The sequence below is a fragment of the Fistularia commersonii genome, chromosome 22 (genome assembly GCF_037954325.1).
Source record: "Fistularia commersonii isolate RoL2024-O1a breed Wild chromosome 22, RoL_Fcom_v1.0, whole genome shotgun sequence".
NCBI lineage: Eukaryota > Metazoa > Chordata > Actinopteri > Syngnathiformes > Fistulariidae > Fistularia > Fistularia commersonii.
In genome coordinates, this window is record NC_141305.1 from 13,483,533 (window position 1) to 13,508,575 (window position 25,043).

At 39.6% G+C, this 25,043-nt stretch overlaps 1 protein-coding gene across 2 annotated transcripts in view; it reads right to left on the minus strand.

The window, feature by feature from the left end:
• The window catches only part of LOC147221758 (dual specificity testis-specific protein kinase 1), a 40,819-nt gene that overhangs the window by 5,805 nt on the left and 9,971 nt on the right, over positions 1 to 25,043 (minus strand). For both annotated transcript variants that reach the window (XM_086169462.1, XM_086169461.1), the window contains 4 exons: positions 12,937 to 13,130; positions 12,357 to 12,478; positions 8,554 to 8,602; positions 7,645 to 7,794 (listed from right to left, as the gene is read on the minus strand). In XM_086169462.1, coding sequence (XP_086025588.1) covers positions 7,645 to 7,794; positions 8,554 to 8,602; positions 12,357 to 12,478; positions 12,937 to 13,116 — 501 coding nt within the window. In that variant the 5' untranslated portion in view covers positions 13,117 to 13,130. The remainder of the gene's footprint in view (positions 1 to 7,644; positions 7,795 to 8,553; positions 8,603 to 12,356; positions 12,479 to 12,936; positions 13,131 to 25,043) is intronic.

Below are 25,043 nucleotides of genomic sequence, written 5' to 3' on the forward strand. Positions count from 1 at the left end.
TCAGTAGTTTGCCATACATTTATGTGCTGCTGTTGATAATCATTATTATTATTATTATTATCATAATTATTATGGTTGTTATTATTATTATTATTAGCAGTAGTAGTAGTAGTAGTATGTTACATTTCTCTGGTGTCGGGGAATCTGACAAGAAAATTGGATTTACCAGAAGAACTTGTTTGCTTTTTCTGGGGCATTTAACTGTTTTTCCTCTTATTTTCAGTTTATTTCCAAACTGCAAATTTTAACTGCAGCTTTCAAAGTTAGTCAACTGCTCTCCAGGTTTATGAAAAATTTCTGGACATCAGAAAAGTCAAAAAATCACAAACCCACAAGCCATGCTTTGGCATACAGTGTGGAGATATGCAATTGTGTATAAGCAATGTATAGGTTGTATTGTGCTGATGCTGCAAACTGTCTGATACAATACAGTTTGCGCCTGCTTGCATAATCCTAGGAATAACTGTGTATGGATGTTAGCATCTGGCTTCCATTGCACCACAAGCATTTTCAGTCCGGTGGCCTGTCATTACAAGCGTCTCTTGGGAAAATTTTCAGTACCAGACTGCTCCTACATTTAGCCTCGGCCCCTAACCTCTTGGCCAAGAAAAGCAGCAGTGTGGAGAGCGATGGTTACAGCAGGGATTGCGAGGAGGGGAAAAAGCGTTTTGGAAGCACTAATTAAAAGGGGCCTCGGCTTCTCCAGGAGCTCAAGTCCACTTGCAGAGTTACTGAGGCACACAGGCTGCATTGCTGCAGGAGACTTTGAAATGTTATTTGTAAAACCTCTTCATGGTCAGCCGCTTAACTGGATTTGTAGAGGATGACTTTATTTCACCTGAACTTTTTGCACCAACCTAAGAGCAGCACATTTTCAGGTCAGGCTATACCTTCAACGCCATGCAAAAGTGAAACATTTCAAGAACGTTTAAACGACAGAAACCACTATATTTGGTTTTACAAGTTCTGTAAGAACAAAGTTACTAATGTAGTCACAAGCTATGGAGCCTACTGTTTTAAGGATGCAAAAACGTTAATCTTGTTAAAAGTACACAGTAATGTGTGAACAAAAATTGGGAACCCCTCACTCAAGATGATTAAAAGACTTGAGTAAAAAAAAGTCATCATTTACATTTTTCAGATGTAAATATGCACCATAAAAAGAGCAAGAAAAAATTGGTCAAACTTGTAAAAACACATAAAAAATGTAAAAACATAACATTAACAGTGGCAGATTCTTCATTTCTAAAAGTAAATTTAAAGAGGGATAAAAATAATTTTGGTATGGGCAACACATTAGAAGATCATTCAGATCTAGAGTGCAATGGCAGAGTAATAGTCTGAGACTTTCACACAAAAAAGAAGGAAAACAAAAAAACAAAAGAAAAATCAATAGTAAAAATAAATAACTAATAAATAAACTAAATGAACATTGCTAACTTTTAACAACCACTATTTCTCTTTATCTTTGTACACTTGTTTCCTAAATGAAACTATCCATAAAAACCCTAGGAATAATTGCTTATTTTATACAACAACCTATACTTCATCAACACTTGCCTATGCTCAACTATTACTATTCGACTACGATTCTTTTGGATCAGTTTCATGATTGCATCATTTTGTTGGGATCCGGGGTGAGGGCAGCCCCCGTCACCAATGAGCCCTATTGAGCAGCTGAATGATTCCAGCTAGGGATGCCGACATACCTCTAGCTAATCAAGCCTCCTCAAGTGGAGGATAAGAGGAGCCCGCCAACAGCCCGTTGATACCAGATTGGTGTTGTTCCTTGTAGGGTTTAGCGACCTTCTTTATCAATAAACCCCTTAAGATGCCCCACTTCCCGAGTGGCCTTGCATTTGGGTCAGGTACACCTTCCTTAAACATGACAGAACCATCTGGCTCTTCTGACCCAGTGGATGCTCTCTGGAATGCCACTGCTAAACAGAGTTCTCTTGTCCACGCTCTAAACGCTCTCCTAGTCTTAGGTCCCTCAGCCCACAACAAGTGAACACTGACAAGTGCTTGGATCAACTGACCCAGCTACTCTTGAGCCTTCAGCCTAGTCCATCTCCATTTCCTCCTGCAAAGGCCCCCACTGTCCTGCCAGTCTCCCAGGTCCTTGCTACCTCCTGAGATGTTAGCTCACCTGTGCCAGAGAAATTCTTGAGGTAGGATGTTGTGGGGCTTTCTTCTACATTGCACCCTGGCCTTAATTGTTCCCCGTGTTGCTTCCCCCATGACAATGCCAAGCTTTCCTTGTCCCGGTTCCAGGACCCATCATACGTCAGCTGCACCTTCAAGGATTTTTTTTTTTTTTTCTCTAGGTGTTGAAGCTGACCTTCAGCCAGGATCCCAACTAAACCGCCTGTTCCTGGAATCTTTGGATGCTCACACAATGTCAGCGAACTGTTTCTGACTTCTGTTGAGTTAAGGGCATTTGCTGCTGCGTCTGGGTGGAACTCTCCCGTGCTGAAGAGCACCTTTTTCATGCTCTCAATTACTCCTTGAAGGATAAATTAGTCCATCTGGGGTGTCTGGCTCATCCAAGTGAGCTGAGGAGCTGATATCTTTGGCATCTGACTTGATAATTGCCTGAAGGAGAGAGGCCAACAACAGGTTGGCATGGGACTAACCATTCCTCTTCCAACTCCCCCTTCGAAGACACAAGTCAACCACTCCAAGTCTAAAACCAATGCAGGTCTGTCGGACCTGCCTGTCTCGGCGGATACTATCCAACCAGGGCCTCCATTGCGGATCCTCAGCTAATTTTGTAGTCTCCGGCTCTGCCAAGGAGAGGGTTTGCCAGAAGATGCTGGTAGCCCATCTCAGAAAAGATACCTCTCTTTGACTCGTGCTTCCTGCTACTCTTGTTTTTTAAGGGCAACATTCTTGTCCTCACTGCACTCTCATTCTGGTTGAGAGCAGAATCTGATTATTCTCTGTTACAGCAGTCCAACATTGAAACATACCGCTGTCAACACCATTGACAGTTTTCTGCCCTAAGTGGCAGAGCCTTACCTCGGATCACCTACAAAACCAACCCCTTAGTTATTTCTAGAAACCACTGAACAAATCTCCTAAGACTTCCCCATGTCTCATCCATTGTCCTTGGCTTCAACTGGTTCCAGCACCACAACCTGATCCTTAACTGGTCTGAGCGCAGTCAAATTATGGTCATCCAAATGCCTATCCCGCAGAGTGCCATCCCCCCAAGTCTGCCTCCCACTAAGCTGAGCCAGTTGCTAAGGACTTGGCTGTACTCGTGATCTTCAGAGAAGTCAAAGATCAGACTCTCCCTTCTCACCACCCCTATGAAATCTTCTCCCGCGGGCACCGTGCCCTTCCAGTCGGCTCTATTTCGCCTCAGGAAAGGGAAGCCCTGGGGCGGTAGCTCCACGAAATCACTCGCTGCTAACTATGATGTGGGGGAAATGAAAACTTGTTGCCATCAAGCTTGCTTTCGAGGGTGCGGAGTGTCCGATGCTAATCTGTAAACTTGCTTTTTAGTAGTCCAGTCAGCCAAGCGCCTTAACGCTCGTCAGTCTCGCTGGTCTCTTTTTCCCGGTTCAACCTCCATCTCTTTCCCGACAAGACCCCAGCTTCCATCCTGCCACCCAACAGCACTGCTGGTTTTCTCTTGGGCCATTTACTGTCAACTTGACACTGGTCCACCCAGCAAGAAATGCATCCCACCTCGGCCCACTCTTCCAAGTTTTCTTGCCATCCAGATATCAGCTGAACCATTGCCCTAATAAACCTCTGTTTCTGGTGGACGTGTATCTAAAAGGACGTCTGACTACGTTCTGGCATGTCCGGTCTGCACATGCAACAAGTCTGACCACCTGCACGACTCCTTAAACCTTGGACCATTTCAAAAAGACCCTGGTCAAATATTGAAATATCGGCCTTCCACCCCATCCTCTGAGGGGATAACCACAATCGTGGGATGGTTCTCCTTGTTCCTTCAGACAGCTCAACTGCTAATCAAACAAGTTTTTTCGCCTCCATGGCATTCCCCCCAAAAAATCTTTACAAGGGCAGCTGCCACCCCTTCGGTGCCAGATTGTTAGTTGTTCCTCGCTAGTTCATTACCCCCCGCATTCTTTGTCTTGTACTTTCTTACAGCCCCTGGTTCCTGTGTCCCCTCGCCAGCTCCTGGATATTCCCCAGGAGACAACCCTTCAAAGCTCTATTCACCTTTGTCAATAAACCCCTTAAGACTCCCTACCTCCTGAGTGTCCTTGCATTTAGGCTGGCACACCTTCCTCAAACATGACACATTGCCTGTGCCATTACTCATATGCATACATGGTTTTGTGAAAAATCCATACAAACCACCTATTAATCAAGTAATTGGGCAATATTCTGCCTCTGGGCTCATGATTTGTCACAAGTCTGACTTTTAAAAAAAAAATTAATAAACCAGAAATCTTCATGTGAACCAGTAATTAAAACTCGAAACCATTTACTAGATATTACGATCAAACCAAGTAGGTTTAAACATTAATTCAGGGTCGGGGGGGACTACCACTAATCTTCAAAAGGGGGAACACACGTGTTTGCGCACACAATAAACATAATACATAAATGCAACCTCAGTATGGCAAGGTGTTGATGGCTTCAAACATGATGTAAACTCCATTAATAGGGTGATATTTATAAAGGGTTATTGTAATAAATTCTGTATATTTAGGATTTCACTCTTTTCATTGTTATCAAGCCAAGAAATAGACATCTTTTTCATCTGGGTCTTAATGAAGGTGGACCCCTCTCTCTCATCTACTCTGTCAGAGCTATTGGAGCCTCTCTTCACAATTTTTCCAAAATTGAATTGATCAACTGGTCTCTCATCGGGATTGACCATATTTTCTCAACAAGAAGGCAGTGTAAAGGTGATCTCTATTGCCCTAACAAAACTTTTATAGCCGGATACATAATAGACTCCTGGAGAAGAGGAGGATCGTATGCCTGTGTAGGACATCCTACATAACTGGAATTATAACATATATTGCTGTCTGGAGCTAATAGCTTCCTGATTTATCACAAAGTGTTGATGGAATATGCGAGTCTGTCAACACTGAGACTTAAATGATAGGAGAGCAGCGTCGTAGACAGAATGGACGTTTTTCGAGCATGGATGCCAACTCGGCACCTAATTCGGATGATTGGATCAATACCACCGGGACAACCGGAAAGACTTAAGGCAGATGGAAAATTACAGTGTCGTCCTAAACCCAAAACAATTATCTTCATTGGCCCCCGGACGCTGGCCTTGGAAGGCTGGTTGTCCCTCCACTCTACTGGATGTTATGCAGATAAGGTGCCCCCCCCTCCACCTGCGAACTTTGTCTCTATCAGAACTCTCAAAAGTCGTCTCCATGGCAATGGCCGTGTCTTTGTCATCAGATACAATTGGCTGGAACTGAATAGAGAATCAAGTCTGAGAGCTTACACATACACACACGAAGACCTATAACACACCAACCCCTCATCTCAACACCTTCTTGGCTCCCATCTCCTCTCCTTCCCCTCATTACAGAGCAGCATACAGAGACCAGTGCTAGCACCTCTGTTGGGCAGCATGTATGGCCTCCGGTGTCAGTGCTGCAACACCTGGCCATTCCTACCCTTCCCCCCTCCCACACGGGCAAGACTTGAGTACTGTTGCAATGTCTCATTTGTAATGTACTGTTATGTTGCTTATGTGCTTTAAATCGCGAACAAATATGTAACACTGAAAACTGACTACCCTACCCCATTCACGACCTCACCCATTCACGTCATATCCTAACTCTGCTGTCTCTCTTATCCTTGTTTGTCCCTGCCCGCACACATCCTGCCTATTTTTGTTTATTTATTTTATTCATTGCAGTTTAATTTTTGTGACAATTTATAATACTTCATTCTTGCAGTGTATTCTCTCACTCACTGTTGATGCTTCCCATTGATATCCCTGATGTTGTTGCTGTTGTCTGCTGTCTATTCATCTGCTGTCTGTTTATTCGTGGATGTCTTGCTGTCTTCTGCCTTTCTATCTATATTCATATTTATTTTTCTTTTTTTTTGACATAACTGTTACGGCACTGTGACAAAGGAATTCCCCCTGTGGGTATCAATAAAGTTTATCTTGTCTTATATGGATGCCAGTGATGGCCATCACCACTGATACCTTTTGTCAAAATATTAAAACCGTGACTCAGAAAAAGTAAAAACGAAAATACTTTTTCTTGTCCTTTTGGCTACTCCCTTCAGAGGTCACAACAGAGAATCAGCCAGCTACATCAAATCCTATTCTGTGTATCTTCTTCTCTCTTCTGCTCCACCAACTAACTTAATGTCCTTAATCACTATATCCATAAATCTTCTCTTTGGTCTTCCTCTAAGCCTGATAGTTCCAACCAACTTCAACATCCTTACACCAATATATTCAAAAAAGTAAAATAAATAAACAGTTGCTGAAATCATTCTGGAATGACCCATCTTTTTTCTTTTCCTCTTGCATAGTATAATTAGTACATGAAAGTAGTTTATAAATGCTGTATGTGACCATGACAAATTGAAAAATGGTAGTTTGTACACTGAATTAAAATTAATCTGTCCAAATGGATTCTCATTATGCACAAATTCATTCCTTTCATGGTGCGTGACAGTGATGTAAGTCGACTACTTCCACGTTACCCCGGTGAAATGAGAGGCGAACTGTGGCCTGAGGATGATGTCAGTGTGAGAGATGCAGAGGACTAAGCGCCTCTCTTACAATTCCTCTGTGACATGTTATGTGTATGGCAACCGTGCCCAGTTGGCAACAGTCTATAAGCATGACAATACAGTAGCTGCCATGTTGGCACCCTTTGCATTGCTGACAAGTTCTCCAGGGAAGCCTGGCAACCTACAGAAACCCTCCTAACGGCCACACACAGACAAAAACACACAAAGTTTCACTTGGGGTAAAGATGGACAGAAAGTGCAACAGAATTAAACAAATAACCAGAAGAACTTCTATTAGAAGGAAAATAAAGAGTAAAATAAGTGGTATCAAGAAATGCATTATTGTTTTGTGAGGAAAAAAAGAAAGCGTAAATACAAAAAAAAAAATCAAGGGTATTGTTCTTACCATTTGGCCCAAATGGTCAGATTTATGGTTTATCAACTAATCATGCTGCATATGAAGCAGGATTGGGATTGTCATTCCGAGCATTAGCCCTGAGTTGGATTTTATTGAAATAAAGCTGGTTAAATTGTATTGGAATAGTTAATTGACTTTTTCCGTTTCTGTTTCTCAATTTTAACTGAAGAATTTGTTGTGAAATCTACACAGTTAATATAGGAGGTGTTATTACCCCAGTAGCAGGTCAGTAGCATTAGCACTTTAACCATCCTCCAGTGGATATTATTCTTACTAAAGCAAACAAGTCTTTTTTATTATGATAGTAATTTGCAGCATACAAGGACCACCCTCTGTTTATCTATTTTTATCCCTCTTGTTGTCATTATGCTATCTATTTTTATCCTCGTTGTTGTTATCGTCCTTTTAATTGTCTCTTCTATGTATATTTATATTCGTATTAATTGTCATTGTTGCTGTGACAAACAAATTTCCCTTATGGGGAAGTTGTAGATGAAAATAAGGAAATATCTCACCTTAGAATTCAGGTCTCTGTGGTAAATGTTCTTATAATGCAGGTAGATCATCCCTCGGCTTATATCACAGGCCAGGTCCACCTTCTCTCTCCAGCACAGAGGAACATCTTTCCTGGCCAGTAGTTCCTCCAGACAACCACCATTTACATACTGCGACAGATGAAGCACACCATGTCATATGCTTCATCTAAATAATAGTCAAAGTACATATGAAAATGGTTGACCACATATGAAAATCTTAATAGCATCCAAATTCATTCTATGACCCTAAACATCTATAAGTATTTAATATGATTTAATTTAATTTTTCATGATAATTTTTTGACTGAATTACAGACTGTCACCTTTGCCTTGGTCAGGAACAGTAACTGAATATAATCCAATTAGAAATTTAAAACGTCCTCTCCTACACTAACAACAAAAATTGAAGCAAACAAGAAGAACATGAGCTGGGTCCTGGGCAAATGTGAGGCTCAGTTAGAAGTCATATTCATGAAAAAAAAGAGTCAATTGCTAGGTTAGGAAGGAAAAAAAATCCTTTTTAAAAACCTTACTCGTGGTAAACAAATGCATTATTTAATATATTTTCCCATTTTTGACATGGAACATCAAATAAGCCACAGTGGGTAAAAAGTGCCCAAAGCAAAAATCAACCAGTAATGTTCTACTAGTTTAGGCTTATTAAAGTAATTCAGGAGATATATATAAGTACGCATTGCCTCAGCAGAAATGCCCCACCACACCTATATTATAAGGTCTGATAAGATGAGTACCTCAAGAAAATGACCATATTTGAGCATTTCATGATGACCATTAAATACTTACTTTATTGTGCTATCCACAAAGTTAGATCGTGAACATAGATACAAACTTTGGCCCATAAACGACAAAGATGAGACTACAACCTACCTCTAAAATCGGGTAGAGTTTGTCCTCTTTGACACATATTCCAAGATATCTAGAATAAGAAGAAACATGCTTGTTACTACATGTATGCAAAAGGTAACTTTTTCATTAATAACTCTCCTTCATAATCAGAAGCGTCATTTAGAACACCATACCCCATTCTATGAAGAAACAAAAGAAAAACAACAAATGACACTTGATGACTGTAAAATTTAAGTCACTCATATAAAGAAAAATAAATAAATTGTGCTCTAACTGAAAAATTATTCTTCTCCTTTGGGCTTTTCCTTCAGGGGTTGCCACAGCAAATCAACCTTCTCCATCCCACCCTATTCTCTGTTTCCTCCTCTCTCACACCAACTACCTTCATATCCTCAATCTCACTGAAAACTATTTAACTATAATAAATGAGCTGCCTTCTTTACTTAATACATTTCTAGCAATGTTAAAGCTAGACAGTTTAAATGGCTTTAATTGAAGCGCTCAAACTGAAAGAATAGACTCTTTTTTCAGAGGCATTTTAAGATATATTTGTAATTTTTTCCTGACAGTTGGTTAGTTTGTGTGGGAAATGCATAATCTAATGCCACCCCCCAAGATATGATCCATTACAAACTTTCCCAAATTTTAATTTGAAACTCGTCCATGGGTTTAATATGGTTTGATATGTAATTTGAGCATTCAGTTTGTCCTACATTTTTAGAATGACTAGAAGAAAAATATATTTGGCTGTTGTTTGTATTTAGATTTTTTTAATTCAATCTTGCAACTTGTCAACACTTATGAAGTGTTGACAATATGTAACCTGAATTGAGAAATTTAAACATTTTGCATGTGGTTTGACACTTAACCTTGTTCATGGTTTTAAAACAGCTAATTTCTTGAGGTAGTGTGTGTCTGCGGCGTTTCCAAATTTGTCCCACCAAAAATTTCCATCAATCCTCCCCATGAATTCAGTTTGAGAAAAGTAATCAACAACAAGTAGAACACTGAAGATGTAATTTTTGATATACAGCATAAAAAGTTGTGCATCTTAATGGAATTATCTGTTTTTTGCATTTTATGTGGGATACTTATTAAGAGGTTTGGTTTTCAAGATCTTTGAGGAGCTTCCTAGTACCTCTGCTCGACGGACCGTAGTTATCCTGCCATGATGTCATAAATTGAGATTCTAAATAAAACGAACTTTGGCATCTCCTTTAAAGCCTTGATGAGCACCACACACTCACACACGCATGCAATAGCAGACACCTCACCCTCCCCCTTCACTCCAGTGAAGTGATACTACTGCCCCGCTCTGTTTTCCTGCTGTGTCAAAGATAATGTTGCACATAGCCTTTTGCCTTCCTCTCCCCTAACCTTCATGCATACCAGGATTCAGCTCATAGCTGCACAGATCTTCTTACTCTGGCCTTGCTTTACTCCAGGGTAGTTCACTACTGGTGTCTTCTCCTGTTTTCTTGACAAGGCGGAATCTATTTGGTACTTTGCTTGTGAGAATATGCTTGATTCATTTCCCATAGATAATTTGATATCTCTCCTTACTATCATCGGAACATTTTCCTTAGTTGTCAGCTACTCTGTCCATGGCAGTGACCGGATACATCCAGACAAGATTAATGAAAGCAGGATGTAATATTATTATCTCTAATGGCTATTGGAGGTCAGAAACTCACACATAAACTAGCAGGAGAAACCAATACAAAATGATAAAATGGCCACTCGCACTTCAAAATCGAAGCTACAGGTGTCACTCTAGGTAAGTTGCTATACGGATGGACAACTTCTGAAAATAACTGCACATCATGTCATTACGTGCGTCTAAGTCCCCTGCATTTTCCTGTCCCGACAATGTTACAATCAAATAGCTAATTCTCAACATTTGTGTTGAACATGTTTACCATATCTGGGGGAATTTCCCCAATGCATTTCTGAATCAGTCCTCATTTCATTTTTATGTTTCTATGCCTCCGAATTGCATTCAAAAATTCATTTGATTCTTTTTTTTTTTTTTTTCTATGTTAAAGTTTGTCAAATGTAGACAATAAATTATGCCTGCCTAGTTTTCAAATGAATCAATGTTATTTTTTTTTCACAATATTGAAGGAATTTCCTTGAGCTGGTGGTGAGACATTGTTTTCACGATGTCAAAAAAATCCCAATGTAAAACAAATCATGAGGTCACCATTAACTCAGCACTCTGACTGTAAACACCGGTCATTTACTCTAGCCCAAGTAAGCATTTGTACTGAACTGGGAAAAGACATCTATTCACATATTAAGATCTGGAAACAACACACTATTCCACAGGCATTATCACCAAGGTCTTCAAACATCTATGGAGAACATTGACAAATATGTGATATTTTTTTCTTTTGGATGAATCTAATCACAGTTGTAGCTCTGGATGCTCTTTCAGGATGAATAGTCACAAATATTGAATATGTTTCACCTCAGCTCCAGTAGATTAAACTGCACTTCATCATATGTATTCTTACTTTCACTTCATTTATGTAACACTACCGTGCTGATTCCTGGGAACAATGGGCTCTGCAAACATAATCAACAAACCACTTCTGTTTGTGTGACGCTGTGCACGGTTCCCAGGTAACTAGAGTTAATGAATCTAATGTCTTTGTCACAGCCTGATGTTTTGGAGGCAATGACCTCAGCAGATAAGCTCTCAGCTGATAACCTGACTGCATTGACCTAGCTAAATGGTTAAAATGAGCCTGCCAAGGCAAACATGTTGTTTGCCTTTTTCCACACCTCATGGAACTGTTACAGATGCCAGCATAAAATAGCACCAAGAACTAATTTTACTGTCAAATGATGGAGCTCAAGCAGTTACTGTCAGCCATAGTTTGGCCTTCACAAGTAGAGTAAATTAGGTATTTCCCTATCTATGAGCTATCAATGAGGTCACAAATATTCATAGTCTGTAGTTCACCTAGTCCACCTTCCCCATCTAACTATATTCTTTGTATCCTCCTCTCTCACACCAACAACCTTCATATCCTCTCTCACTACGTCCATAAATCTTCTATTCATGATCTCACATAACTGTGATAAAACGTGTGTTCTTGCAATTTTTAGCTGTTATCTTACAAATCATGTTTGTTCTACTCTGATGTATAAATGTATGTATTTCCTATAAAGGGTGAAAAACAGACCCTGCAAAACAAATAGCTACCTGCCATACCCTATTAGGCGAGCGTTTGTATCTGTCTACAGTTCGAATAGGCAGGCTCTTTAAATGTCGCTGAGCTAATCAGTCTGTCATAGTGAACATTGTCAAATTTAACCCTCATATTATGTTAAGGGTCAATTTGACCCATTTCACCCATTGACCCAATGGGTCAAATTGACCCTTAACATAATATGAGGGTTAGATTTACTAGTAGACACCAAAATGCATTTAGTTAATCACACAGCCTGACATAAATATGTTCAAGTCTTCCTGAAACAGTTGGCTTCCTTAACTCAAAGAGCAGATGAAGATTCAAAATAAGTACATATATTTTTCAGCTTTGTAAAGACAAACAGGAGCTTTTAAGGTAGACAAAGGGATAGCAAGATGAAGTTTATAATAGTGGTACCGGGTAGTTTGAAATTTTGCAGTGATGTACAGCTAAGTACAGCAGTAATATTGATGAATGTGAAACTGGGAATTGGGGAGAAGAGTGACAGCGACAGGTGGTCAAATTCCTAAGAAATGTCTTACACAGGTTATGGTTTCCCAGGTCTACAGAACTCAAGATCTCTTTCAGTCTCAATGCGTATTATGGGTCAGAGTGGACTGGTACCTGACAATGTTGGGGTGAGAGAGTTTCTGGAGGAGGCTGATCTCCCGAACAATACTGTCTTGGTCCACATCATTTTTGTAAATCTTCACTACCATCACTTTCCGGCTGGTGCTGTGTATCACCTGCAGGATGGTGGCAGAAATCAATAAATCTTGAAAACCAGAAAGTAGCTGATGAATAAAGTGAGTTAAATCAAGTAGGCTAATCTTTCCAAAAAAAACAGCAGACATAATGTCTGAAATTAGTTATGTAAACATTGTGCTTTGTCTTTTATCCCTTCGATTGACATTTGATTGTGTGCTGAATATCCTCCCAAGCCCAAACATGACAATTTTAAATTCATTCAAGACTAAATGACTCATCAACTAGGTGGCCTCCTCAGATGTAATGCAAAATGTGTGGAAGCTGCAGCTTCATGTTACATAAAGTCTCAACTGAGGTTGTGCTTCTGTGGTGTCCGAGCTGGTGGGCCAATCACAGAATGACAGGAATGTCCAAATTAGTGCAACAAAGCAAGCTTTGACAGCAGCTCACGCAGGCATGCAACAAAAGTGTGTGTGGCAGAGGCTAGAGAGACTACCTTGTAGACTTTGGAGAAGAAGCCACTCCCAATTAGGTCAGCGCTGAAGTTTTCCCAGAATTCAAGTTTGCGGACAGCCGTACGTAGTTTCTGCCAGCGATCAACATGGTAATACTTGTCTGAGGACTCCCCGTACAGGGTGGGACTGGTGGGCTCCGAGGATACATCCACGTCACACATCCTGGAGATGTCCGCTGGAGGATTGATCAGACATGTTAGGATGTGTTACAATGAATGTGTTGCACAGTGATTATCATGCACTAATGTTTTTCATTTTATTTTATTTTTTGTTTAGTTTGGGTTTGGTTTGGTTTGGTTTGTTTTGTTTTGGTTTAATGCTGGAGACCATCTCTCTCTCTGTCTCTCTCTCTCTCTCTCTGCAATATAGAACATTAATAGAAATACATTTATGAAATGACAGCAGCACTAAAATTGGACTTGCAGTGGTTATTTGTTCTTCAATCTACTGTTTATGTTGTAAAAAATGACATTTGTCACTATCTGCTGTTGTTATCTCAGGTTGTCTTTATTTGCTATTTTCATTCTTAATTAAGGATATCAAAAATGTGAGAGAATGTGCATGTGCTCCAAGGAGTTTGGCTAAATTGTATTATTCAAGTACTATTGATAGTTTGTCTGTTTCAAGCAGCTGTGGATAAGAAATAGATTTGGACTATGAATCATTTCTTAGATTGTTAGAAGTGAAAAAAAAAAAAAAAAACCTCTTCCATGTATTTACCTTAGAATGAATTTTGAAACTAACTTTTCTCAATTATTATGCAGGAAATGTGCATTTTTGCATAAACTTCTGTATGCATTTAAGCACTGTTATAATTAAACAACAAAATCGACAAAACACCAATTTACCATATTGTTTTAAAGTAACTAATGCAATTTTATATAAACATATGAGGGTTTTCTCTGCAACCCTCCATCTTCAGCAGTATAGTTCCAGGTCATTTCAAACTTTATCAGATATAACCTGAAATGAAACTCTTGCTTAGACTTTACTCAAGTCAATTTGAAAAGGAGGGCACTGCTGGTAAACAGAGTAACGACAGGTTGCCACAATGGGTAATTTAATGAACCAACCCTTAGCATTAGAAGGACAATGAGAGGAGTGAAAAATGTTCCAAATTTAATGTAATGAAGGCCTAACTGGGGGAAAATATTATGTACTGAAGCAATTAACTTTCGGAGTTTAAGCTCATGTGCATCATTATCCTATGGAAAAGGATTTGCAGAGTATTAACACTTTGGTAAAAGTACAGTGACAATCAGATAATAAGCGTATGAAGATATAAACTTACAGTATCGACTGATACACAGGTATACAGTCACAGAGTGGAGTACTGACCACACACACACCACAGTTTGAAGACCCTGACAAAGGGCAGTTCATGCAGAATGTATGAGAGTGATGAAAGACTGGCTCATCAAAGGGCTCATCTCATTAGGTCTATGGATGAACGGAAGTGCTTTGCATTTACAGCTTGATACAAAGATGCTAAACAATGTGATTCTTAAAATAGACAACACTTTGCCGCAGTGAGCTGTTGCAACGTCACAGACTCATGACTTCCTATTTACAAAATGATATTTTATATTCCATACAAAGAAAACTGAGAGGTTGTTTAATGTTTAGTGTTTCTTATTCCTTCTGTAACAATAACTTGCAGAACTATAATCCCAGAATCAAAGCATTTACCAAATCAGTATTTTTAAGACAAGGCTCAAAATGTACTTGATATGTGCTTCAAAAATTAAAGAGGCACAAAAAGCAGCTCCCTGTTTCTTGACCCTGACAAACTGTACAGCCATGATGATTAAAGGAAACTGAAATCTGACCCGACCTCAACTCAAACAAGCACTTGTGTTGACAAATCAAGATGTGAGATATGTGATCAAATACAACACTGAATAAGATATTTTGGCTGCTTGGATCAAGCTGAGAAGGAAACTGCACTGAAGGAAACTGCACTTTCTCTGAACAAAATTAAGTAGCGTTCCTGGTGCTGCCTTGACAGCTGAGTTTAAAGAGTAGAACGTCCCAAACACAGACCTGCTGATTGCCCTAAGGTCCTCAGAGCAAGGGTAGTCCTGACCTAATTCAAGGCACAGTAGACTGGTGTCACAGAACTGACGATCTGAGTTTGTTTTTCCGACTACACCAGCTTCTGTGGCCTGTGCAGTGACGCCAGTGAAAAGCACACACTGACACGCTAACACAATTGGCAGGGTTTTGTCAATCAAGCTGTGGAGGAATCAACCCCGTCTATTCATGCTCCTTTTGTTCATTCGGCACTGGACCAAACAATCATGAGGCACTCAGTGAAAAGCTTACAGTGTTGCCCAATCATCTTACTGTCTCTGTCTTACAGCTCCTTCCTACTGCTTTCTCAGGGAAACAGGTTGATATTTAAAGAGAGACATTAGAAAATGACATACTATGGATGGCTAATTATTTATCATGAGCAGAGCTCCATCAAAGTAACATTTATCTCACTTTCTTACTGAATTGTACAAATGTTTAAGGGAAACATGAACATAACCATGAACATTTTTAAAGCTCAATCAGCAAGAATTTTGACAGTTATCACTATGGCTTTCTATCATGCGGCAGGTCAAAAACCAATAACCCCCCCCAATGATGATCAGAAGAGGGCAATATCTTCAATTATCTGATTCCATAAGAGTTACATACCGGTCTAGTTGCATTCAAAATTACTGTAAACAATAGATTATCACAGAACATTTTCATGCACGAAGAACCCTGGTTCGATTTCGACAAACTCTGTGGAGTTTGCATGTTCTCCGCGGATCTGCATGGGTTTCCTCTGGATTCTCTGGTTTCCTCCCACTGACCAAAAACATGCAGCAGGTTAATTGGAAAAAATGGGAAAATTGCCCCAAATGAGTGAGTGAATAGTCGTCCGTCTGTGTATGTGGCCCTGCGATTGACTACCGGCGACTAGTCCAGAGTGAACCCCGCCTCTCGCCTGATGACAGCTGGGATAAGCTCCAGCATCCCGGATGGTAGATGACAGAAAAAGGATGAGAGTTGATGCAGAGAAGGAAGGTGGATATACTGTGTGTCAAGAAGACCAGGTGGAAAGGTAGTAAGGCTAGAGGCTTAGGAGCAGGATGTAAGTTGTACTATCATGGTACTGACAAGAAGAAATATGTAGTAGGAGTTATCTTGAAAGAGGAGTTTGTTAGCAATGTTCTGGAGGTGAAAGGAATGTCAGATAGACTTATGAGTCTGTAACTGGAAACTGAAGGCGTGATGCTCTATGTTGTTAGTGGCTATGCCACACCGGTGGGATGTGAGTTAGAGGAGAGGAAGTAGTTCTGGAATGAGTTAGATGAAGTGATGCAGAATATCCCCACAGATGATAGAGCTGTCATTGGTTCAGACTTAAATGTTGTTAAATGAAATGTTGGTGCAGGCAATAGAGGTGATGAAGAAGTGATGGACAGGTTTGGTCTCCAGAATAGGAATGCAGAGGGACAGATGGTGGGAGACTTTGCAAAAAGGATGGAAATGGCTGTAGTTAACACTTTTTTCCAGAAAAGACAGGAACATAGGGTAACTTATAAGAGTGGAGGTAGGAGCATGCAGGTAGACTACATCTTGTATATATGAGGTAACCCAAAAGAGATCAGTGACTGCAAATTAGTGGTAGGCGAGAGTGTAGCCAGACAGCATAGGATGGTGAAAGGAGAATCAAGAGGAAAACGCCAGAGCAGAGGACAAAGTAGTGGAAGCTGAAAAGGGAGGAGTGTTGTATGATATTCAGGGAGGAGTTGAGAAACGCTCTGGGCGGTCAGGGACAGTTTCCAGATGATTGGACAACTACAGCAAATGTGATCAGGGAGCTAGGTAGGAGAATACTTGGGTGTGTTATCTGGAAGGAAAGTAGATAAAGAGACTTGGTCGTGGAATGAGGAAGTGTAGGAGTATATACAGAGAAAGCGGTTAGCAAAGTAGAAGTGGGACACTGTGGGGACTGAAGAGAACAGACAGGGGAGATAAAACAAGGTAAATATAGAGGTAGCAAAGGCAAAAAAAGGGCGTACGATGACTTGTATGATTAGTTGGACGGTAAGGAAGAAGAGAATGATTTATAGAGGTTAGCAAAACCGAGAAATAAAGATGGAAAGGATGTACAACGATTATGCACAACGATTATGCACAACGATTATGCAAAACGATGCCCGGGCGATTCAGGAAAGAGAGGGAAACCCCATTGACTGATGCTAGAAGAGTAATGGGAAGATGGAAAGAGTACTTTGAAGAGCTTATGAATGAGGAGAATGAAAGAGAAGCAAGGGTAGAAGAGGGGACTATTGCAGACCACAAAGTAGCAGACATTAGTAAAAGTGAAGTGAGGAAAGCATTGAGGAGGACAAAGAGGGGAAAGGCAGTTGGTCCTGATGATAAACCTGTGGAGGTATGTAAGTGTCTAGGAGAGGCAGCGGTAGACTTTCTGGCTAGATAATTCAATATGATCTTAGAGAGCAAAAAGATGCCTGAGAAATTGAGAGGTGTGATGGTGCTCATTTTTAAGAATAAGGAGGATGTGCAGAATTGCGGAAACTACAGAGGGATAAAGTTGATGACCCATGAAGTTATGAGAAAGAGTAGTGGAAACTAGACTGAGAGAAGAAGTCAGCATTTGTGAATAGCAGTATGGCTTCATGTCTCGAAAGAGTACTACAGATGCTGAATTTGCTTTCAGAATGCTAACAGAGAAGTCAAGAGATGGTACTGAGCTGCAGTCTTCCTATATGGCAACCAATGTTGTTTCTTGTGTAACTAACCAGGCTGGTACAGGCTGTCGACAGTGCATCGTCTCGGAAGAATTTCATTTGGATGTGGCGTGGCAGTAATGACACAGCAGAACAAGTATCAACCACAAGTTGCACTGACACAGTGGTGGTAGAGAGTGAGCGTCAACAATGACATTGCATCAGGGTCTCTTTGGGGCACCTATTGAATTCTCCAGGTACGCTATGGTGACAACATCATGAACATCACTAGATGGGGCTGAGCTACAAATCCTAGCGTGATGCTATTTTTTATGGCAGGATTTACACTGCGTTTTTGCCGGGGAGGAATTTGCTAAACGCCTGTCTGAGCCACATCTAAAGCCAGATAGGCGCTGGGAGGAAGCTGCAGTTCATGTAATGGCTGGGTGGAAATGCAGTGTCCTTAGATGAGGAAACTGAGTATTATATGTCAAAATTTGTCAGGTACTTTAGATTCAATAGGTAAAGAGATTTGAAGAGTAAATTTAGTTTTCATTTGTTTTTTTAATTAATGTATGCATTTATTTATTCAGTGTTGTGTTAAAATACAAAATAGCATGTTTGAAGACTCCATCTCAAGTGTCAAATATTGCACTCTTCTATCTATCTGTCTATTTATCTATCAATGATTATTTCTCAGATCTTTTTTAATTTCTCCTTTAAAAAGTCTCATATGAAGAGCTTTATCAGGGGTGGATTCAAGACAAATGGGACGAAATGTATTAAGTTGGAAAATCCCAAAGAAAATTTTGCTTTAATTGCGTTAGTAAGGGGCGGCACAGTGGCAGAGTGGCCTCAAAGCACGAAGGACTCTGGTTCGATTCCCATGATGGACCTTTCTGGGTGGAATTTCCTCCTACAGTCCAAAAACATGCAGGTTAATTGCATAAAACTGCCCTGAATAAATGAGTGAGTAAATGCTTGTTTGTCTATATATGTGGCACTGCGATTGACTGGCGACCAGTACAGGGTGTACCCCGCCTCTCGCCTGATGACTGCTAGGATAGGCTCCAGCATCCCCCGTGTCCCTGTGTCCAGGATAAGCAGCAGAAGATGGATGGACAATATTTTAAAAATGTAGTTTTTTGTATACAAAAATATTGGAATAACAGCAAACATACTTAAATACTTAAACAAGTGTACTATAGAAGGGTGATAATATGTCAGTGGTCATATCCTTAAACAACTATTTACTTTGAATATTCTTTTAAACATAGAGTACATACAAAACTGGAAGTGAAATCATTCTAACTACCACTGCTGCAAACAAATGTGTCATCAGCTTGAAAACTATATATTTTCCATTTGAAGACTGACCACTGGCCACTAACCACTGTTGGCTCCATCCAAACCAGTACAAGATACTCAAAGTGGTAATGCGTTGTCAAAAACATATCTGTGACATAATATGCAAGTTTCAGAACATTTATGGGACTGCAGTTTGAGTTTACTTTTTTTACCACTTGTCTTGGGCCGCATTCAGGAAAACAAACTAATTATATGGTCACAAGGAGGACTTAACACCGGATGTACAAGCAACTTTTATTTAGTGTCTATTTGGCAATTTTTTGTTGATGTCATTGTTTATTTTTTGTCAGTTATTGTCTGTTTCTGTTCTTATCCTTGTTGTTGTTGTTTTGGTTATCTATTCCCACCCTTGCTGTTTTTTTTTTTTTATTCTGTTGTCTATTTTTATCGTTGTTAGTTCATTTTGCTGTCTATCTTTGTGGATGTCTTTTGCTATTGTTTAATTGTCCCCTATATTTATATTCATATTTATTGTTATTGATATTGTCATAGTTGTGTTGCTGTGACGAAAGAATTTCCCCTATGGGGATCATCAAAGCATATCTTATCTTATCTTATCTTATCTTATCTTATCTTATCTTAACTTCAAAACTCATCTGCCAGTGGTTGAATCCTGCATCTGAGTCATCTGCTAATTTTTAATTCATGAGTTGGGGGGCCAAATTTTTGCACGGTAGGAAATGTACTGCCTCTCACTGCATCTATTGGTTATCACAACCTGTTGAGACTTTGACCTGCTGCGACCAATAAGCAAAAATGTGAGGTTTACAAGTTGATAAGGAATGTAGCTCACAGTAGAAGGCAGCATGCATCAAAGTGAGAAGTTTTTTTTTTTTTTGTTAAAGACAAACCCTCCTTCTTCGAAACATCTGAAACAACAGTGAGGCATGAGATCCTGACACAGGTAGCGTATATGTGTGTTCACATGCACAGACTTCTAGCCAGCCAGCAGGCGCCTTGTCACCTTGAAAGCACGTCACTGGGTGACGTCAAGACAGTGACTCACTCCACATTTCACATTTAAAACTGGAAATGACACAAGTCAAACAACCAATCTGGGGTGTTAATGAGCTACTTTCATGGAGAACAAACACTGCTGGAGACCTTTTAAAATGTGTACATAGGAGAAAAGAGAGGGCAAGAGAGGGAGGGAATAAAAGGACCAGTACTACATGATGCTTAGAGATCTAGTATCATGGTCCGAAGTTTAGTGAAAACCATCCTCAGTGACATCAGGTGTAAAGTATGTTGACAAAGTAGATGGTTGCACCACAGCACTGTGTTAATCTGCATCCAACAATCTTCAATTTGTGACTTTTTTTTTTCTCGCAGCCTTCAGCCAGGCACTCCAAAATCCCGAGCCAAGCCACAGGAGCTACTAATTGCACCATGGATTTTCCAAAGTGCCGTGTTGTGCACCTCAGAGCCCTTGCAGCCCCACAGCTCTGCTTTGCAGGTTTTAAAGGCAGTACACTAAACTGGGATCTGTTGTGTGTCCGATGGATGGACTTTAGATCAATAAAGGAGGGCTGAGGTTGGCTCACACATGACTGTGGCTCCCATGCTTGAGTCAATACATGGTGGTAGACAAAGCAGGGTTGTAGAATTTGGCAAGGAATGCAGACCATTAACAAGAGCAGACTGAAAAAAATTGCAAGGGGCTGAAATAATTGCCTTATGATCTGATTTTAAATGTAAGAAGTAGATAAATTCCAAAAGCGTGCCTATTCAAATAGCTTGAAAAAACCTCACGTATTAAAAAAAAGAGCATTTAAAGACATATAAACTTTGGACCTGATATTGTCTTGGTTTTACGGATGAAGACACTTCATCCATACAAAAGATTGTAATGGAGTGCCATTAGGAAGCCAAAGACAACTAACTGGAAAAATTATGGAATTTGAGATCTTCAAATCCAGATGTATAGTGATTGAGCCATGTCCTGACTCTCTATTCCTCAACCCTTTCCAGCTTTCCAGGGAGAGAACAAAATTATATAGTGCGCAATTTTTTCATAGCATTTGAGATAAATCATATGTAGAGGTTTATACATACTTCTAAACTAAAGACTGCTACAGAAAGTGAAACATTTAGATAATACATTTCTAATTGAAGCACTCCAGCTTGTGAAAAATTTTAATGGAATTAAACTTACTAATCAAGGTATCTGAAGAATATTTGAGAAAAAAAGACAGAAATTGAGGATTCTCAGTCGTTTCTTGAGAAGCTTGTTTGATTTATGCAAAAACCCACTTTGCACGCTTTGTCTTTTTTACTCTCTTGCTACTTGAAGCTGAAAGAGATTTACATCAGTATTATGACTTACGCGGAGAGTTCATTTGTTGGTGGACACACTCAGCTTAATCTATGAATTTATACTTCTTTGCCAAATATATCTGATACCCCTTTTTGTCTATTTTTTTTTTATGGGTAAAAAAATCCAAACAATTCATTCTGTGCTGCCTTTATGATTTTGATCTGATATAAATGTGGATGGCAGTATAATATGCAGTGTGTAGACAAAAGGACCTGTGAGAGAGGGAAGTACAGAACTCTTTATCAGTAGCTATTTATTTATAGCAGACAATGTCTGTCACAACACGAGAGAATCGTGTTGATGGTGATATACCATCTATATGGTATATCTAACAAAACATTGCAAAAAAACATGGATGGTTGATATGGCATAAGCAGATGAAAAAAAATGTGTGTTTTTGTTTGTTTGTTTGACTCATAAGCAGTGTTTAGGTATCATATATTAAATAGAGGCATGTATATGTAGGCTTGTCAATTCTTTTGATACTAGACCGTAATGCCATTGACAATTTTTCATAAATTACATGGTAATGTCAGTTTCTAAAAAAGCGATCAGACTAATTCCTCACTGGGACTGCTACTGTAGATTAATGACTTTAAATCAATTCCTAACTAATGTAATGTTGACCTGGTCACGTAAACACTACACCAAAGGCTGAGGGTGCTCTAGTCTTGTCTGCAGGAGATCTCAATTTCACTTCTGTCCATCCTTAAAACTTTTTTTGTGAGTCAAGAAAGAAGATGCCGAGGAGTGCTCATCGAGCCACTGCTCACCAGAGCAAGCAGTGTGATTTTTTTTCCACTTTTAATTTGTACCAGAAGTATTCCTAATGAATCCCAGTTCTTTTGGAGAGAGAGCACAAGGAGCCATACTCTGACCTCTACACCCACCATTCAAAAGTAAATGTTAAATACAAAGTACTTCAAGAATGTTGGCTTATAAAACCCTATCAATTTAATAACATTACTTAGGAAGTCAGTTCATATCTTTGCATGAGCAACTTGCGAGCGAGGCAAGTGAAGGTTGAATATAATGTCCTGAAAAATACTAAAACATTTCAGATACTGTAAGATCTAATTATAATAACCAGCTGGTCAAAATAAATAATTAAGGTAGTGTGGGAGAGAAGGTAGTGTGACCATGTTCAAGGCAATCTGGAGGATATATTCATCTCAGTTGTTGTATTTTAAGTAAAGCAAAGATGATTGATCAATGGAAGGATTTGTCATAGAAAGACAGCAAAGACTTGTTCCTAAATATTTATAATAATTTATCCACCTCCATGGGGAAATTGGTTCTCTGCGATGAAGCCATCATGGATGAACCATGAGCAGTAGACTGCCAGGAGAGCAGTTAGGGCTTCAGTGTGTTGCTAAACTCTTGGACGCACTAGGAGGAGCTGGGAATCCAACCAGGAATGTTCGGTTCCAGAGACGATTCCTCTACCTCCTACGGCACGCCGCCCCAAGGTGAAGGATTGTTATTTGTATGATTGGCAAAGCTCTGTTTCCTCTGAGTATAGACATTACAGCTAGTATACTGGATCCATCAAAAAGGAGCTAACACAAACATAAATTTGACCAATTAGTTAGGATTAAGGTTTACTGAGTTTTAAAAACAATTTTATTTTTACTAATGCTTTTGCGTTTCTCCGCAAAGTGGAGGTGTAGGTGTTACTTTAATACAAACACAACAGACCATTTGTGTTTTTGTGTGTGTATACACAAACATGTGAGTGTATCTTGGTCATTATAGAGTACATAGGTGTGGAACAATGGCATGTAAAGTTTGATTAACTCTGATATAGACATGGCAGGATGATGTCAACATGTTGAGCAGGCTATACCAAAGCTTAAATAAGATCCTTCAAAATCTATTTTTAAAATTGAATCCCTTTTTTTCCATTGTCTCCAATATCAATAAACTCTTCTTTTCATGTTAGTTATTTGCACGGATATAGGATTAACGGTATGGATTTCATCATGGTTGAGCATGGCAAGGCTCTACAGCCTCAGCAAGGTCCTTGGGCAGACATGGGAGTTTACCCTAGGTCTACATGTACTTTGTGATCTTGGGTAAGACATTGTGGCAATGTGTCCCTCAATGAGTCCTATAGTAATGCACTGAGAGTATGGGGTACGAGACCTCCATCCCTATATAGCCTGTGTCAGAGCTTGATTCACTTTTCAGTCAGTAAGTCTGATTCTTTTCTGGTGAGTGCGCAGCCATGGTGTCTGATGCTTGTATTTTGGAAAATATATTAACTTGATGGTTTTTCTTGCAAAACAGCATCTGACTAAAAGGCCTGCTGACGGACAGCCCGTACTTCCTACAGTGGAATTCTAGTTATTAAAGTGGTATTGGTAAGATCTTCAAGAAGTTGGGTTTACTTACAGGGTGAGGTCATACTGCATCAGGAGCTCACTGTCTTCACTGTCCTCTATAAGATCAGCTTACATGGGTGTGATTTCCTAATTTGAAACAGTCTCTGCTCACAGTCCCAGCAAGAATTAAAAAAACACTATGATAAAGCAATCATATATAGTGAAAGACACTTTCCAAAAGAATTGCTCAATGCCTGAATTACAGCCATCATGAAGATGGAAATGTTTCGATGAAACAGAAAAACTGTTTTGGCTGTCTTTGTTTGACTACAGAGCACCTAATACAGTGGTGAAGTGGTGGTGATTATTGTAACTGAGCTCCAGGGAGGAAGACGTCACAGGGGACTTAAGAGGATCTTTTGGAGTTTATGTGTTTAGACCGCGGTTTTTGCACATTTTCCAGCCTAACACCCACAGAAAAAATATTTATTTCAGGCATGTGCAAACCGAACAGTGCTAAAACCATCACAGAAAAAATACAAAATAAAATAGATACAAATAAAAACTGTTTTGGAACCCATCAAATAGGGATTTTTTCTGCTGCTCTTAATTTAACAGTTTTGAATGAGATGAGAATATATATCAAGATAGGAAGTAAAAGAAATATATATGTGTTGTTTTTTTTTTTATTTACTTCCCAAAAAACATTGTGTTCCTACATAACTGTAGACTGAAGGTCTACATAACTGTGGAAATGGCTGAATGAGGAGGGCATTTATCATTAAGGAGATTTCACTCATTTTGGTCTTCCTTTTTTATATTATTTCATATTTTGTAAAGCATGCATATGTGAGCTTTTATGTATTTCAAAATATGATAAACAAAATAGTGGCGAGTGAGCCCTTACCTTGTCTTATTATCGGAAGAGAAAATCAGGTTTGAAAAGGATTTGGCATTTGAAAACAAATGTGGATAGGAAACTGTTTAGGTCACACAGTGTGTAAACTACACACTGTATCTCTGTTATCTCTGCAGCCTTCCATCACTGCAAGACACAACTCAATCGCCATTGGAGACGACTTGCAGCGTTTGTCAAGTTCACTATCTGTGTGCTGACAAGTTACCCAGCAGTCTAGACGGCTGCATTTGATAGCAGATCAACAACTTCTGGCATGCACAAAATTTGTGGCTGTAATAGAGGAGTAGAATAATTTGAAGTATTGTATATTACAAACCTTTATGGGTATGATACTATGATCAAACCAAGAAAACATATCTCCAAACTGTTCCTCATACTCTGCCCCAAATTGTGTGTGTGTGTGTGTGTGTGTGTGTGTGTGTGTGTG